Genomic DNA, 17,294 nt, shown 5'->3' with positions numbered 1-17,294 from the left:
TTACTTTTTCTTGTCCTTCGGAAGATTTTGTATTCAATGACGATGATACACTTCTGTATGTGTATAGACTACGTTCTTTTAATTCCAAATGTATTTTAAATTATCCCTCTTTTTTATTATTTAACCTATCTTCTCCCCTCTTCCTTTTAATTTTTATAAAATTAAATATAAGCATCGTCTGATTTTTTTTATTTTCTGCTTACTATATAAGATATAATGTACATTGATGTTAATCAACTACGGGACCGAAATAGTTATTATTTTGTATAATATGATATTAATGACTAAATAAAATCTCTTTTACATACATGTACCTTCATATATAATTTTTATTATCATGTTTTAATTTAGTTTAATGTTGGAAATGAGTGAAAACTGAAATATTCAAGATATCACCCATTTCTGATTTCAATCGTTTAGCTCACCCTATGTAGCTTGAGATAACTGTTGTCCACTGCATAATAACAGTATCCTTTGAGGAGCGCATATACTTGTGTGTATTTAACAAAATAAAACAGGAATATCAACCAATGCCACAAGCCGTATACTTATACTCGTTTGTGATATCAGGATACTTTTGGGATAACCCTATTGATCGGCAATATAGGCAGAAATATGCATATTTGCATATTCTTTTTACAAAAGTCATTAATAAATATTAACTTATTATAACCGTAAATGCAATACTATTGCTTTAAATGACTTATAACCACTTTATTTTTTAAAATCCACAAGCAAATGGCTGGTAAAGTACTAGCGTATTCGCAACATTATAATATGCAATATCTGGTGATGGCTTCTATCAGCATAGCCTATATATTCAATGTAGCTTTTATTAAAAACTTAAACAGCGTTGAGCAAGTCCTAAATGTTGTTATTTTAGCAATTTTTTTTACAGCTTTTTATTAACAAGCATCATGCAATTGAAAGCTGGAGAACAATTTCCTGATACTTTTATATTTTTGGGAGCACCGTTTTGTCTGGCTTGCAGTCTAACATTAAAATAGAAATATAAACAACGGTTGTTTCACAGACAAAATCAACAGTCCTTCTAACGGGTTAATTTTTTGTATATTGTATTAATTTTGGAGTAATAACAGGCTTAAAATAATGCATTTATAATGTGTATATTTTCTATATGGACCTTTTTCCACATATTGCGTGTCAAAGGCTAAGTAATGTTTGAGTTGTCACCGGAACCAGATTTTTTGGATCGACAGAGAGATGGACGACCGGAGAGACGGATATACAAAACTGAAATACTATTAATGAAATATATCATTTCGAATATTACGTACTATCGCACACAGAGTTTCAGCAATCTAGCTTAAACAGGAAAAACAATTCCCGAGAGCTAGAGTTTAGTTGTTACTTATTGATGTAACCATAACGAAAACTTTTAAAACTGACAATGGGGTAATATATTGAAGCATACAAAGTATGTTTCTGTATTAGGACCAAGTGATCTACTATTTGATCCAAAGTAAACTGGTTTTTAACTTTTGTAAGATACCATAACAAGCAACAAATGTTGTACCTAGAGAAATGTGATGTTTTCATTTAATTTAACAAAGTGATCAAGTTTTAGAGCCCGCGTTGCAGGAGTGTTGACCTCATTCGAGCAATTTTTAAGCCGAATAATCTCACTAAGATTTATGATCATATTGTAATAAATGTTACCTTAAGAATATTCGCTAGCCTTTTCTTGATGTTCACAAAGTGATGTAGTTTTTGTTTCACTTGACTCAGTATCTAACTCAGCACAGATATCACTGTAACAAAATGTATTCATCAAGTTGTCTTAAGATGGGCGGTGGTGTTGACACTTTATCTTTGATTTACTGAGGTGACCTTATGTTTCATCAAACGTTACCAGTTTTAAAAGTGGCCTGGACATTTATTTAATTTATTTATATAGATTAAAGTTGAATACCATACATATGCATATACGATTATTATTTTGGCCCAATAAATCAGTGCTTATGTAAGGTTGATATCTACATCATGCATGTTCTGGTGTCGTCATTTTAGTAAACTATAATGGCCATGAAAATATTTCATATGGGAAACACGTTAATTGATTAATTTAGTTAATTTTTCCATCTAAATTGTGATTTAATTTGATCCTCTCCTGCGAATAATTTCTACAGTAATACTTGTTTATATCATGTGAACACATAAAACCCTACCATTTGCGTTATGTAATTTGAAGAGTCTATTTAAAAAACGTTGATACGAAATATGTTCTTTGAATTATTTCCATTTTCGTAGTAAACGATATTCCACATTTATCCTTAATTTAAGTAATTTTGATGACTAATATTGATCACAAGAATAGAAAACATGTTTTATGTCCTCTCTTTGAACAGTTTCTTTATTTAATGCATGCATACAAATTATTCTTTTGCATTGTATTTTGTTTCTGAAATTTTTTTTAATTGTTTTATGAAATCATCTTATACTTGCAAATGGCAATATTACCCAACATATTTTTATCTAATGCAATGTTTTGATTTTGCTCTACCAAAAATGCAAATCAACCAGCTTAAACCTGGTACATTTTTCAGTAACTTTTTTTTGCCACTGACTCCCCACTTGGCTGTGAGTTTTTATATCACTGGCGAGCTGACATTGTACCGCGAATGTATCTGTATATTTAAATAAGGCCGAGCAAATCAACGCTAAGTAGAAAAGCTTCTAAAACCACCTCGGAAGTCATTTTACTAGACATTATAAATCAATATAGGCACACTTCTAAACTGTTTGGTCATTGTTATACATGTATCCGTTACAATTATTTACTGACATGAAGATGTGAGTACAGAAGTGATAATATTCCCTCTTATGTTCTGGTCTGAGTGAATCCCGTGTCATCATTTTGATTTATTGAATATTTCCCAACATTGCAAAGTTGTAATCACCACCCTGAATCAAGCGGTTTCATGACATCGTATTAACCTGCACCCGATTATATAAACAGTTAAACTCTCGGTTAACCACATCCCGGCGGTTAAAAGTCGGTAACTTGTTGGTATCTGCTCGGTAAGAATTTGTATAAAATTTGGTAAGTTAAACTGATTGGTTAAAACCCAGTTAAAAAAATACCCTGCTTCTCTACGTGGGTAAGTACACGTAACCGCGAGGTCACTTCGACAAAAACGGCCGACATTATGGAAGCTAACCATCGACGACCTTAACTATTTTGACTAGTAAACAGACCACTGCAGCAACTTAAAGTTATTATTGGACTTTCTTCACATGGCAGTACGCTTTCCGATCTCGGACGACGAACCTAAGGACGAACAGCACGTGTTTTTTTTTAAATTCTTATCGGGTTTGCCGTGTGCAATCCGATGCATCGATGGCATCCATGTGATTCACTTTCATATGATCCGGATGAAGAACAAGGAATGTCAACAATACAAACAAAAACAAGAAACTTTTGAAATATTACCTTTACTTAGGCTTTAAAATCCATAAATAATCCATAAAACAAAATGTTTGACAATTTGGCATTCAGGGTCTTTAATTATTTTTTTAGTATAGTTAAATAACGGCCATAATGCCATCCCATCACTAAATTCAAATGTGTTTATGAACTCGATAAACTTTCCACATTTTCACACGCTATAGTAGTGCAAATATAGAGGGGTGTATAAACTGGTCTCCGGTTATATACAAAGAGTTTTGCATATCAAACTGTTCGTAAGGCTCCGTAGATTGTGAAATTACTTATCATTACCTTCAAAAGTGCTGGGGGGGGGGCTGAAAAATCCAAGATGGCGTCCAAGGTAGCCGCCAAAGAAAATACCCTAACTAATACAGCTATTTATATGACTTTTGTATTCTCCTTTCTTGTTTGTGACATAAAAAAATACTCGTTAATCAGACTTAATGTTAAATCTATTTTTTGTTTGCAAAAATGTAATACGTTATGTTTTTGAGAAATTGTTTCACTTATTTCTTCCTAAAATGAAGGGGTTGGGTCAGTATTTATATCAATATCTGAAATAACTTTCACCAAACTTTAAGCATTTCTTCAAATGTTAATGACGACACTTGGAATTGCAAAGAATTAAACTTGTGTATTCAATTTTAGTAAGGATATCATTATTTTTTATAGTTAAACAAGTTGGGTTGAGGTGAAAATTATCAACGGACCTATGGTACGTTTCTTATGTTTGATAAAACATTGTCTTTATTCTCTTTTACCAGCATCAACACTTTTAAACACGAACCGCATTGAACTTGCAAAATCATCTTAAATTATCAAAATAAAATAATTTTATTCTTAAATTATTAAAATATAATAATTGTATTATTTTAAAAGCTTAAAATCAATTATCTAACCAATAACTGTTTTGCTCAATTACTCCCCTTTAATATAAATATGCCATCACTTTTCGTCTGCAGATTTTGAAGGTCAAGTGTTTTTACAGACTGTACCTATCTTTTTATCGATGTTTGGATGAAGGGCGACTATTTTGGTATGTATCATTCAATTATACAAGTGATTAATATTGTAATCATTTAAATTTGTGGTATAATTTAGATGAAAATTCAATTAGAGTTTCGATGTAAGAGCACTCCAATGCCATTTATGTTCGATGAGGCATTAAACATGATTACAAAGGAAAGGCATATGATATGAATGTTTTAAAACAAACATGTCTTTAAAAGAAAAAATTATTTTTTCTTAGAGCAAAAGCCATAAATGCAAATAATAACTGTTCATCAAGTTTCACATCGATTTTATTAAGAAACTTGAGTAGTAGTCGGAAATATACTAGTAACCAGGATACAATAATATGTCACTAAAAATGGTCGTTATTCTTTGAAGGTGCTTTTATATAGACGTTGTTTATCGTTTCTAATAAAATATTTTTTCTTATAGGCAATGACAACGTGTGCATAAAGATACCATGAAGGCTTCCATATATTTTTTTATGATTAAGAACAAATGATGAAACCAATGTGATGACAGAAATTTTGCTCATAGAATATATGGAGAGAGATAACAATGACATCCACACATATTGATATACTGTTTGAAATGCTGTGTGTATAAGTACAGTTAGAATCTACATATAAGCTTTGTTTAAACAAAAAATACAGGGGCAAGCTCAGTAATTATGTTTACAAAACTGTTTCTTGCTTTCAAATTTATTGCAATTATGTTAGTTTTTTATCGCCGTATTATATATTAAATTATATAAATAATGTTTGATAAAAAACCAGATTAAGTGTTTGTCTTAATTACTTGGCGATTTTTAAGCTATTATATTTGTTTATATAATTTAAAAAGTGTATATTCAACATATACAATTTAAGATAATTGCAATAGACCCTTTTCACAATACTACCGTTGTTGCTATTTTTAGATATCACGTGACTCGCAGAACTCCAGAACGAGGCTGAACGTGTATAAATTTCCAATTGAACATTGGAGATGTAACGACTTTGAAAACGCAATATGACATTGTCAGAATAAGTTATAAATATGTACTTGACATTATAAGTGTCAAAATATTAAATAAATAGTCTTGATTGAAATACTGGGTTTTCTTCAATTGTTCACACATTTGACGAGCTTTGTTAGAGCTTTCATATCGCGCGATTTGAATAAAGATCTATCTTGTTTATTGATACATCTGTGGTTCAATAGCCCCTGTGTTCTCGATAAACCAATTATCTCGTTATGATCAGATACTGTGCCGACAAATCCTAAATAACAGAATGATGTCATAAACCACCCATGGTAGATGCCTGGTCATTGAACACCATGTATGGTACCCCAATGTCTTATCGTGGTGGAAGTATAACTTAGTCATTTCTAAGACTAATGTAACGCCGAATACTCAAACTAAATACTGCATAGATATTAGCCAGTTTAATCATAATAATACATCTAGAATGCTGGACATTCATCCTAGCTTTTTTTCACACAGACGGACATTCGTTCCTATGTTTTTTGACAACCTGAACATTCGTTCCTTCATTATTATGAAAATGCGGATAATGGTTCCTACATAATTTTGAGAGCCCGGACATTCGTTCCTTCGCTATTTGGACAGCCCGGATATTCCTTCCAAAAAAATTGCTATATCGGTGATAATTATCACATTTTATCAAAATAATATGACACTCTGGGCATTTTATCCGATATTTTAATATGTTGTTATTAAAATAGTAAAACAAATAATGTTCTCATAATTTATTATGTTGTGTTATACTTTATATTGTTGTAATATTTTATTGTGATCATGATAATGAAAAGTCAAAAACTATTCGAATATATCGACTTACACTGCGATCTATCTTTAATTTGCCAAACCTTGCAGAAATGTTGAAGTATATATATCCGGTCTGTCAAAATAATGTTGGAACGATTGTCGGGGATGTTTAAAAAGCGTGGAAATGAATGTCCGGGTAGTTAAAACAACCAGAGACGTAGATAACTACGTCTCTGAAACAACGTATGAACAAATGTCTGCCTTGTCAAAATTACCGCAGGAACGATTTTCCTTGTGAAAGAATTTTCGGATACATTATTAAGTGCTTAATACTTATAAATACATTTGAAATATTTATTAACTTTTATGCTAAATACGAAACCTATTTAGCGGGTACCGCTAAAATAAACTCAGTCATTACATAGTCTTATAAAGAGTATTCGTTAGTGTGTGGAAGAACACTATTAAAACAAGCATTTTAATGACCGGGGTGAAGTCGTGTTTCCGAAAATTAAAGACACACACACACACAACAGATTTATGACATGAAGTGACATAAATAAATATATGTACCACTCATAATTACGTTAAAAGAGAAAATCAAGGTGCATGCATAGACAGTTCAGTTTTCTCAACGTTCGTTTTTTCACCTGTATAAAAGAATTCTTCAATATTGTTTTTCACTGTAGTATAAGAACATTCATAAAAGTAAAACGAAAAATGATATAACATTTAAAAAGTTCACGTGCTTTGTGTTTTCTATTGGTTTTTTATTATGATTGATTCAACACACATTTTACACGTTCGATCGTTCGTGAAAAATATTGCAGACCAACAAACATACCTTTGAGAACTGAAGTTATATAATACCGTTTTTTACTATGCAATGTTTGTATATCTTTGTGCAATTATCAATGTTTATATATATATATATATATATATATATATATATATATATATATATATATATATATATATATATATATATATATACACACATTATATACACTAGTAGTACTATATGGCTTTCCAGATATAGATACCTGAGCTTTCAAATACGACTAAGTTAAGAGAATGTTTATTTTATAACCCCTCATCAATTTATTGACTTAACAACACATCCATGTATTTGTCTTTATTGTTACTAGTGTCCGGGCCTGTGAACATCCCGAATGAAATTAATAAAAATCAACTGGTTTATAATCATCGATACGCTCCGCCATAGATCTATAAACGTTCCGCCTCGTTCTGAGATTCTCCGCACCACGTGATATCTTAAAATAGTAACGGTGGTCGGAATGTGAAACTGGTCTATTTCAGACAGCGTAGTGGTTGACGTCACAATGGAAAACCATGAGAATATCGATGCGACACCTTGGAAGACCATATCATCAAGGGACAACTTTGACTGGAACACACAATGTTTTATTTGTTGTGAAAACTGTAATGCTAATCAAATAACACATCAAGGGTTTATAACAGAAACTGGTCTTTAGTTGAAACTGTATATTCAGTGGACCAGGCTAACTATATATAAAAGATTGCTAGACATTGCATTGCAAACAAATGACACAACTATAATCAGTCGATTGCCCACTGCAGCAAACGGAGATCTGATAGCGGTAAATGCACGGTATCACAGGAAAAAGGGTTGCCTTACAAATTACTTTAAACAAAATGTGCATGCCTATGCTGGTTACACACCACCTAAAGGTGTGTCCCACCTGCCAAAACTGAATAAGAAATATGTGAGTTTAGCAGAGAAGCTAAAAAAACGTGTGAGCACAAAAATATGGTCGAAGGTTCATTTTTTGTCCATTTTTATGAGACTGTGAGGTTCGTTCAATTAGCCCATAATGAAGGTGGCACAAGTGCACAATCTTACAAGGGTAATTCAATCTGGCCTGAGATATCTTTTGTTCACCATCATGGTAAAGCTGATCTTTGGTCTTCACATAAGAGCATCAGTGAAGCCATACGAGAAGCATCGCAAATTGAACAAGAGCTGTCTCCATAGGATGACATATGCCCCCAATAAACACTTTGATAGAAGTTATTGAAATGCACTAAGTGACCCTGTGACCTAGTGTTTGACCCGGCATGACCCATATTCGAACTTGACCTAGATATTCTCTAGATACAACTTCTGACCACGTTTGGTAAAGATCGGATGAAAACTATTTGAATTAGAGAGCGGACACGAAAAGTGGTTATTGAAATGCACTAAGTGACCCCGTGATCTAGTTTTTGACCCGGCATGACCCATATTCGATCTTGACCTACATATTGTCTAGATACAACTTCTGACCAAGTTCGGTAAAGATCGGATGAAAACTATTTGAATTTGAAAGCGGACACGAAAAGTGGTTATTGAAATGCACTAAAACATTCTGTGACCGAGTTTTTGACACGGCATGACCCATATTCGAACTTGACCTAGATATTGTCTAGATAAAACTTCTGACCAAGTTTGGTTAAGATCGGATTAAACTATTTGAATAAGAGAGTGGACACGAAAAGTGGTTATTGAAATGCACTAAGTGACCCCGTGACCTAGTTTTTGACCCGGCATGACCGATATTCGATCTTGTCTAGATACAACTTCTGACCAAGTTTGGTAAAGATCGGATGAAATCTATTTGAATTAGAGAGCGGACACGAAAAGTGGTTATTGAAATGCACTAAGTGATCCAGTTTTTGACCCGGCATGACCCATATTCGAACTTGACCTAGATATTGTCTAGATACAACTTCTGACCAAGTTTGGTAAAGATCGGATTAAAACTATTTGAATTAGAGAGCGGACACGAAAAGTGGTTATTGAAATGCACTTAGTGACCCCGTGAACTAGTTGTTGACCCGGCATGACCCATATTCGAACTTGACCTAGATATTGTCTAGATACAACTTCTGACCAAGTTTGGTAAAGATCGGATGAAAACTATTTGAATTAGAGAGCGGACACGAAAAGTGTGACAAACTGACAAACAGACTGGCGGACAGTGCGAAAATTATATACCCCATTTTCTTCGAAAGGGAGCATAAAAAAAATTCAAGACTACAATGGCTGTTATTATGAATTAATTCCAGATACAGAAACAGATGAGTCAATCGTACAAAAAGCAGTTGGCATACTGCGTCAAAGAATTTAAGAAAAAAATCAAAACTTGGCAATTAATACTATTCTCCAGAAGCAACGAACATATTTGCACACAATGAATTCGTTGATCCACCACTATTAAGCAGTATGTTGGTTTTCGGATAGAAAGTGTTAAAATGAAACATCAAAATGCTTGGCAATAGCGTGTGACACTTCAACTTTAGTTACCTCGAATCATCTTGACCTCGGTTTTCATCTATTTAATGAATTTAATAGTCGTCACCTGATAGAAGATGTGCCTGCTCTCGGCTATTCAAATTCCTAACCTGATCTTTGGCTGTTCCTTACATCAGCTGCAAAGTAAGCCATTCAAACTCTAAGATTGACTGCATCTGGGGACATCGTACTCGAAAACATTCTTCCGAAGACTCAAGGTGGGAAGCTTGTAGTTGCAGTCGCTGGAAACAGTATTGCAGCAAGTGTTATCATTGATGACAGAAGATGCTGACGTTGTGATATTTGATGGCACGGAGCTTGTACAAATATTGACAGTCAACAGTGAGCTTACCACTTTTAGTGACTTGACATCGTGATACTTATTGTACGTCATGGGTAAGGCTCGTGATATATCACACACAGTGACGGCCATTCAGATTATACTTAACAAATACAATGCTGATAGTCTAACAGCAGAAACCAGACACAAAAGTGGCGACACAAACAACAATGATACAAGTAATATTCATGTTCGTGGTGAACTACAAGTTCCAAAAGATTAAAAGCTGTTCTTAAGAAGCGGTGCACACACAAAACGGCTAATAGAATACTATACTGGTAACTTGATGGAACACGCTAACAACGAACTGAAAACCAATGAAACTCTATATATTAACAGTGGAAGCAATGCAACCTGTATTAAAGTAACAATATATGGTTGTTTCGTTCTAACAGAACTCAATAAGAACCAGGAAGAAGCTGGTACCACGATGGCCATGCATGCAAAGTATGAAGCAGATGTGGTTTCGACTAAGTCATTTGACTAAGTCTTTTACTATACATTACTGCTGTTCAAATGAACTGGATCAGTTTATCAAATAATAGCCGTTGGTAAATTCGGTTTAATTTGCAGATTTCAGCATAAAACATGTCTAAACTTGCACAATGTTTTATTTGTCTATACGAAATGCTTTAATTGTACAAGAAAATAATTTAATATATAAAGATACATAAACAAAGAATCGTACACATTCCATTACACAACAGACAAATGAGCGTATACTAAATGTATACAAAATGGGACATTCCAAATTCCTGTATGGTGCTATTTTTACCATCATATACTTGACACATTTCTAACTCTAACACGAATTAAATCGAAAAGCAACTTCTGCAGATGATTTTATGAGTTTATATTAAAACGACAAAAAGGCTCGCATTTTTCTCAATTGAAATTCGAAGAAATGGACTACAGACAGACTTTTCGGAATTAATCTTAACTCGATCATACTCAACGTTGTGATTTGAAGGTGTTAAAATCGTAATTTTGCGTAAATAGGTTATTTTATAATGCAGTCATTAAACCGAAATTTAAACCCAAATTAGAAAAATAAGCATAATACGATGAACATGCATATGTAACATCAGTTTCAACAACACGAACAATAGGCGTCCATGCAAGCGCTCTCTCGCAGTTTGAAGCACCAGGGATTACACTTAATGATGCAAATCCCGTCATCATTCCAACTTTTTTCCTAGTTGATGTCAGAGACGTAGATACGTCTCTGTTGATGATGAACATCTCCGGGATGAACGGACCATCCACTCATCCGTAAACTCTTTCATGCCCTTTTATATGTTTGTAAACAAAACTAAACCAAATGTTCAATTAACTAAGTATAAAAGGGGCCATAATTCTGTCAAAATACCAGTCAGAGTTACATAACTTTGCCTGCACAGTCCCTTTGATACTTTAGAAAAAAAGTGAACCTAAACACAAAACTTTACCAATTTTCAATTTTCTCAGTATAAAAAGGGACTATAATTCTTACAAAATGCTTGATACAGTTGTCTGCTCTTGTTTATAGTTTGGGGTCATGTTGGTAAAGAAGTATGCAAAATATAATAGCAATATTACAAGGTACATAGAAAATATTGGAGGTGGTACACAAACTTTAAGATAGATTTATCAATAATATGCATATTCTAAGTGGAAAGGCGGTACACAAACTTTAACATAGATTTATCAATAATATGCATGTTCTAAGTGGAACAAGGCCCATAATTCTTACAAAATGCTCGTTACAGCTGTCTGCTCTTGTTTAGATTGGGGTCATGTTGGTAAAGAAGTATGTAAAATATGAAAGCAATATGTCAAGGGACATAGAAAGTGTTTGAGGTGGTACGCAAACATTAGCATATATTTATCAATACTATGCTTATTCTAAGAGAAAAAAGGGCCATCATCTTTACAAAATGCTTGATACAGCTGTCTGCTCTTGTTTATAGATTGGGGTCATGTTGGTAAAGAAGCATTCAAAACACGAAAGCAATATGTGAAGGGACATCCCAACGCTCACGCAGACACTCACGCTAACGCCCACGCCGGGGTGAGTAGGATAGCTCCACTATATATATTTCATATATAATAGTCGTGCTAAAAATGTCAGTCACTCTGTCAGACAGAGTTTTATCAACGCTTTTATCATAAACCTCAACAAGTTTAAATGCGTTGATAGACTCGCTAACAGGCTAATGTTTTCATTTACCGCACGAGTAAACGATTCGAAAGCAAACAATTCAACTTTTTCAGGCGGTTCGCATGCATCCCTCTCATAATAATCAAATTTATACGAGCCACTCATTGCGTATGACCCAATGGTTGTGATTCGCTTAACGAAAGCATTTTATGTGCGTTGAATGCTACGAAGGCATACCATAATACATGTGTTGTTCGAATCGTGTTTTTCAAGCGCACGCTAAATAATTTATTAATGGGGCTTTATCAGCGTACTTGCTTTTATCTGACGTAGTTATTGCTCCACGAACCGATTTTGACAAAACCATGACTTCGTCATTTTTCCCTTTCAGTCAAACATTGACAGTGACATCGTAACTTCCACCCTTGTCATTTGTATCAATGTCCGTCATGACACGTGTTGCACGGTTGTGAAGTATCTTCACACTTTTTGTACAAACAAAGCATATTTTCAAGCAGGAAAGTCAATCCATACTGCCCCAATAACAGATATCAGTTAAACTCGAATAAACAAGAAATAGTCTTATTTCGAACTTGAACAAGACAGATTCTAATTTAGAATTTACAAAAAGTGCATTTAAATGACAAATATTAAGCTCATTTATGTGCATGCCCAGCAGACGTTACTTGTTTACAACCGTACGTGTTTTAATCAACGAAATCAAATTTATGTTTAAATCACAACATAAATGATTACTGACTCAATAAGGATTTTGAAATCCCGATATGCAAAACGCGATTAAGTTTGGTTAGAAATGTAATTGTTCATTGTGTATGTTTGTAAATTATACTTACCGGTAACTATCCAAAACAATAACATCGACGTTTCGGGTCAATATTGATAACAACGTTACATCCATGGGAAAACTGAATTAGAGCCCGAAATAATGATATATACCGTACAAATAATAACATACAATGTAAGTATACATACAACATTAAACATGCATTTAACATGCCGGTAGCTTACTGTGTTCATGTGCTTGATGTCAGTTTCGTTATTAAAAAATCGAGTTTTTGATCAATTGAATTAACTTTTGCTTCCAATCTTTCGAAACGATTAGCAACGAAAGACTTCAGTTGTGAAATGCCCAATTCCTGTAAAATTGTATTTATAGGGGTTACATAAACAACGCCATCGCATGTTCTTCCTCCAACGACAATTCCTATACATGCCGGTTCGCCATCACCGTCTTTGACGAACACGGGTGAACCCGAATCACCCGGTTTTGCAAATAAGTGTGTGGATGACTTCACGTTTAATTGATTGTATATAACAAATTTATATCCGAGAACCTCTAAGACGTCTCTAGCGACACTGTTTTGTTCCTTGTTGATCAATGTGCCTTCCGTATAACCCGAGAATTGCCCAAATTTGCAACAGCGACCATTGTTTAAACTTGGTGTAAGTGCTTTTCCTGATGCAAATTCAAAATTGATCTCTAAAATCAAATAAAACATAATATAAAGCAATAGGGAATATGTGGATACATGAATATTAATTGTAGCTAAGGATATAAGTATCCACTCATTATAAAACAACATATATACCTGTGGATTCGCTGTTGATTCCGTCTTTACTGCTTGGAAATTTGCCATCGATTGGATGACGTTGTTTAATTTCCACAAGGGCGATGTCAATTCCTGTTTGAGAACAGTTGCCTTCTTTGTATATTGCCTCCACAAGGCTTCCTAGTCCGTGCGGACGTTCTGGTTGGTAAACTTCACAATCATTTAACAATAACTCAGAGTGAATTCGTCCATTGGTTTGTTTACATCTTTCATGTTCTTCCTTTGACAGCATAGCATGAGCACACGTCAAGCCGCAAAGACCGTATATATTGTGCTCAATAAACAAACCAAGAGTGCCTTTCAAATGACGCTCAATCGCACAACCCATACGTACATGATCATGATACTCATTGGATGTCTTTACAAATGGGACGAAAACCCCTTCTCTAACTTCAACTTGTATACCAACATATGATTTTTCAAAAGGATCTTCATCAATTGGTATATATCCCTTTGCAAGAACATAAAGAGCCAGTCTTGGTTCATATTTGCATGCGCTTGAATCAATAGCGATGCCGCACTCACGTTTATGGCAGCAGCCTTCTACAATACTCAGATACTTATGTTTCGCCATTAAAAGATCTGCATTATTCGAAATGCATGTCCGAATCAATTCAACTTCACTGTCTTTCATTTGAAATGCAACAGATGACTTTGCATTAGAAATTAAAGACTTGTTAAAATCCAGTTGTTTCACAATAAAACGAATGCCAAGGTTCGTAAGATTCTTTGAAATTTCATCCGATACAGCGTTTACACTTACGATGAAAATAACGATGGATTCATCAGTCTCTTGAAAAGCAGCATAGACATTCAAAACTTCTGTAATCTTCCTAACACGTTTACAAATAATTTCACATTCATCCTTTAATTGTTGTGACTTTCTGCCGAAGCTTGTACATATACCTAAGAGCTTTTCATCCTGCTCCAATGACCGACCTGCAACATTGTGATTATAAGCATTATAATAATCATTTTTAATATATATATATATATATATATATATATATATATATATATATACACAAGTATAATAAAAATGATTATTCAATGTTGATCTCATTTTAACGCGGGCGTTAGTATTTGGAGTATTGGATTACTAAATAATATAATAACGTGTATACGTAAACAGCTTAACCCAGTGAGTATGCACGATTTTGTCAAATGTTAACGAATTTATATAAAATATGTAAAAAAAACTTATTATACATATATTTCAATGTAAATTAAAATCAAAGTTAAAAGAACATGTGTCGAAAAATGCGAAATAAGCCAGATATTTAATTCTGAAATCGAAATGTCTGTACAGTCGAATTCGCCAGCATGCATGTAAGATGTGAATCAAAATTTATTTTTAGTGCAGATTCGTTCATGCGACACAGACACAATTTTTTTTCATTGTTTCATTTTAATTTTAATTTCCTGCAACGATATCTTTTCAAACGACACACGAACACTAACTCCGATCCTTATAACAAAAGGGCTTTTTTTACAAGGCCTTTTTCATTGCTTAGTTGAAAATTCAGTACTCTAGAGCATATTAGATTGGTTCTCTGCTGTTTACTTTTACAGTGTGAACACATTATTTATTCTGATTGAGTACTGTCCATTTGCATAGGTTTTTTGCATGCAAACATTTGCAAGTAATGCTAATTCTTCATGTCTTTACAAGGTTTTTGTAAGATTTGGACCTCGTGACCAACATTTAGACCCCACATAACCCAATGTCAAATTTTGATCAGATATCATCAAGAAAAACATCCTGGTCAAGTATCATCATTATTGGACCAAAACTATGGCCTCTAGTCTGTTTACAAGGTTTTTGTAAGATAAGACCACATTACCTAGATTTTGTCCCCATATTACCAAACGTCAAACTTGACCTAGATATTGTCCAGACAAACATCCTGGTCAAGTTTCATCATTACTCAACTAAAACTCTATCGTATGGAGTGTTTACGAGGTCTTTGTAAGATTTGACCTGGTGACCAATATTTTGACCCCTCATTACCAAACATCAAACTTTGCTGACAGAAATAAATATTATGACCATGATTAATACAAACTGAAACAGAATTGTGACCTCTAGAGTGTTTACAAGGCTTTTTTATAATATCATGAACATTTTGACAATATAAGGGCAATAATTCTGGAATTTATTATGCGATTTTTCTCATTATCAAACTTGACTGAGATCTTGTGGCCATATAGCTTCTCAGCAATTTTGATAAATAATGCTTGAGACATGTGAATGCTAGATTGTTTACAAACCAAATGTGGACGGACGACGGACAAAGACAGATCCTAAAACCTCACCTGAGCAATTAGGTGAGCTAAAAAGTGTTTTTTACCAATCTGAGCCATTTTCCAACTTGTCCGAGATATCAATAAAACCAATTACTTGACTTAGTTCAATGATGATTAGGCAAACAAGAGCTGTCTCCATCGAAAGACATAAGCCCCCGAAAAACGCTTTTTCAAAACCTAAACGCAGATTTCAAAACCTAAACGTGGACCCTAGGTTCAAGGTCAAGGAGATCAAAATTTGTGCGTATGGGAAGGCCTTGTACATATACACATGCATACCAAATAAAAAGATTACTTCTTTAGCGACATTGAAGTTATGAGCATTTTTCGAAACCTAAAAGCAAAAGTGTGACGGACAGACCGACAGACAGTGCTATCACTATATGCCCTCCTTCGGGGGCGTAAAAATATGACTTCTACAGTGTTCACACGGTTTCTCTATAGTCATATAAGGAAAACTGCCCCACCATCCCCCTAGCGGCCATGTTTTTAGACCGATCGGGACCATTTGCAAACTCATCTGAGACATAAATAAAACCAATTTTTTAACCAAGTTTCATGATGATACGCGAACAACTAATAAATAAACACGTCAAAATCACTTCAGTCAGTAATTATACAATGAAGGGAATCGTACAATTAATATGGCTTACAATAAAAGAAAAATACTGGCATTACATAATTATTTTTATTATTATTAAGTTTTGTTGGAATGAAAAACCCTGCAACATGACCAGACTTAGCGATACCAGTATTTCAACTGATGTTTTGTGATTTATAATTAACAACTTGTTTTAGGGCCTGATGCATGCATTAAAAACAACTTTCATCACAAAAAACTTTCATTTCTAAGAACAAGATCCTAGTTTTGTTCTGATGATGATTAGGCCAACATGAAATGATGGCAAGCACTATCAGCACTATTGGAAACAAACATTACTGGATCACAAAACATGACACCTAAAACGAATCTCCGGGGACTTAAAACACTGCATGCTTATGGCTGAGGCCTACTGTATATTTGCCAAAGGAATGGTCGGGCATATCGCTTGGGTCAAAGGAGGGCACTGAGTGCATGGTATGCATGTCTAATACACAAATTGAAACAAACAGGAATCACTTGTTTTGTCTTTCATTTACAAAATAGGTTCTGTGAAAACTGGGTTTCATGCATTTGTGTAAAGTGGCATTCCTTATTAACCTGTGCATTCGCCACAGGCTAATCTGGGAGATAACTTTTAGCCTCAACAATATTTTTGTTTAAAAGAGACTCTTATTAGAAAAATACCTTGCAAAGCAGAACGTTGTCCCTGATTTAACTATGACT

General features: G+C 34.0%; 1 protein-coding gene across 7 annotated transcripts in view; it reads right to left on the bottom strand.

Annotated features, from left to right (window-relative positions):
• Positions 1 to 7,281: 7,281 nt before the first annotated feature.
• LOC127850895 (uncharacterized) overlaps positions 7,282 to 17,294 on the bottom strand; it is a 79,044-nt gene continuing 69,031 nt past the window's right edge. For 6 of the 7 annotated variants that reach the window (XM_052384287.1, XM_052384286.1, XM_052384289.1 and 3 more), the window contains 2 exons: positions 13,640 to 14,599; positions 10,749 to 13,530 (listed from right to left, as the gene is read on the bottom strand). In XM_052384287.1, coding sequence (XP_052240247.1) covers positions 13,064 to 13,530; positions 13,640 to 14,599 — 1,427 coding nt within the window. In that variant the 3' untranslated portion in view covers positions 10,749 to 13,063. Of the gene's footprint in view, positions 7,642 to 9,659; positions 9,792 to 10,748; positions 13,531 to 13,639; positions 14,600 to 17,294 lie in introns of those variants that run through there. The other variant, XM_052384292.1, reaches the window with a different exon arrangement.

This window comes from Dreissena polymorpha, chromosome 11, assembly GCF_020536995.1.
Source record: "Dreissena polymorpha isolate Duluth1 chromosome 11, UMN_Dpol_1.0, whole genome shotgun sequence".
In the NCBI taxonomy this organism is placed as follows: domain Eukaryota; kingdom Metazoa; phylum Mollusca; class Bivalvia; order Myida; family Dreissenidae; genus Dreissena; species Dreissena polymorpha.
Note: the sequence above shows the minus strand (reverse complement) of the source record. Positions and strands in the feature narration are given on the sequence as shown.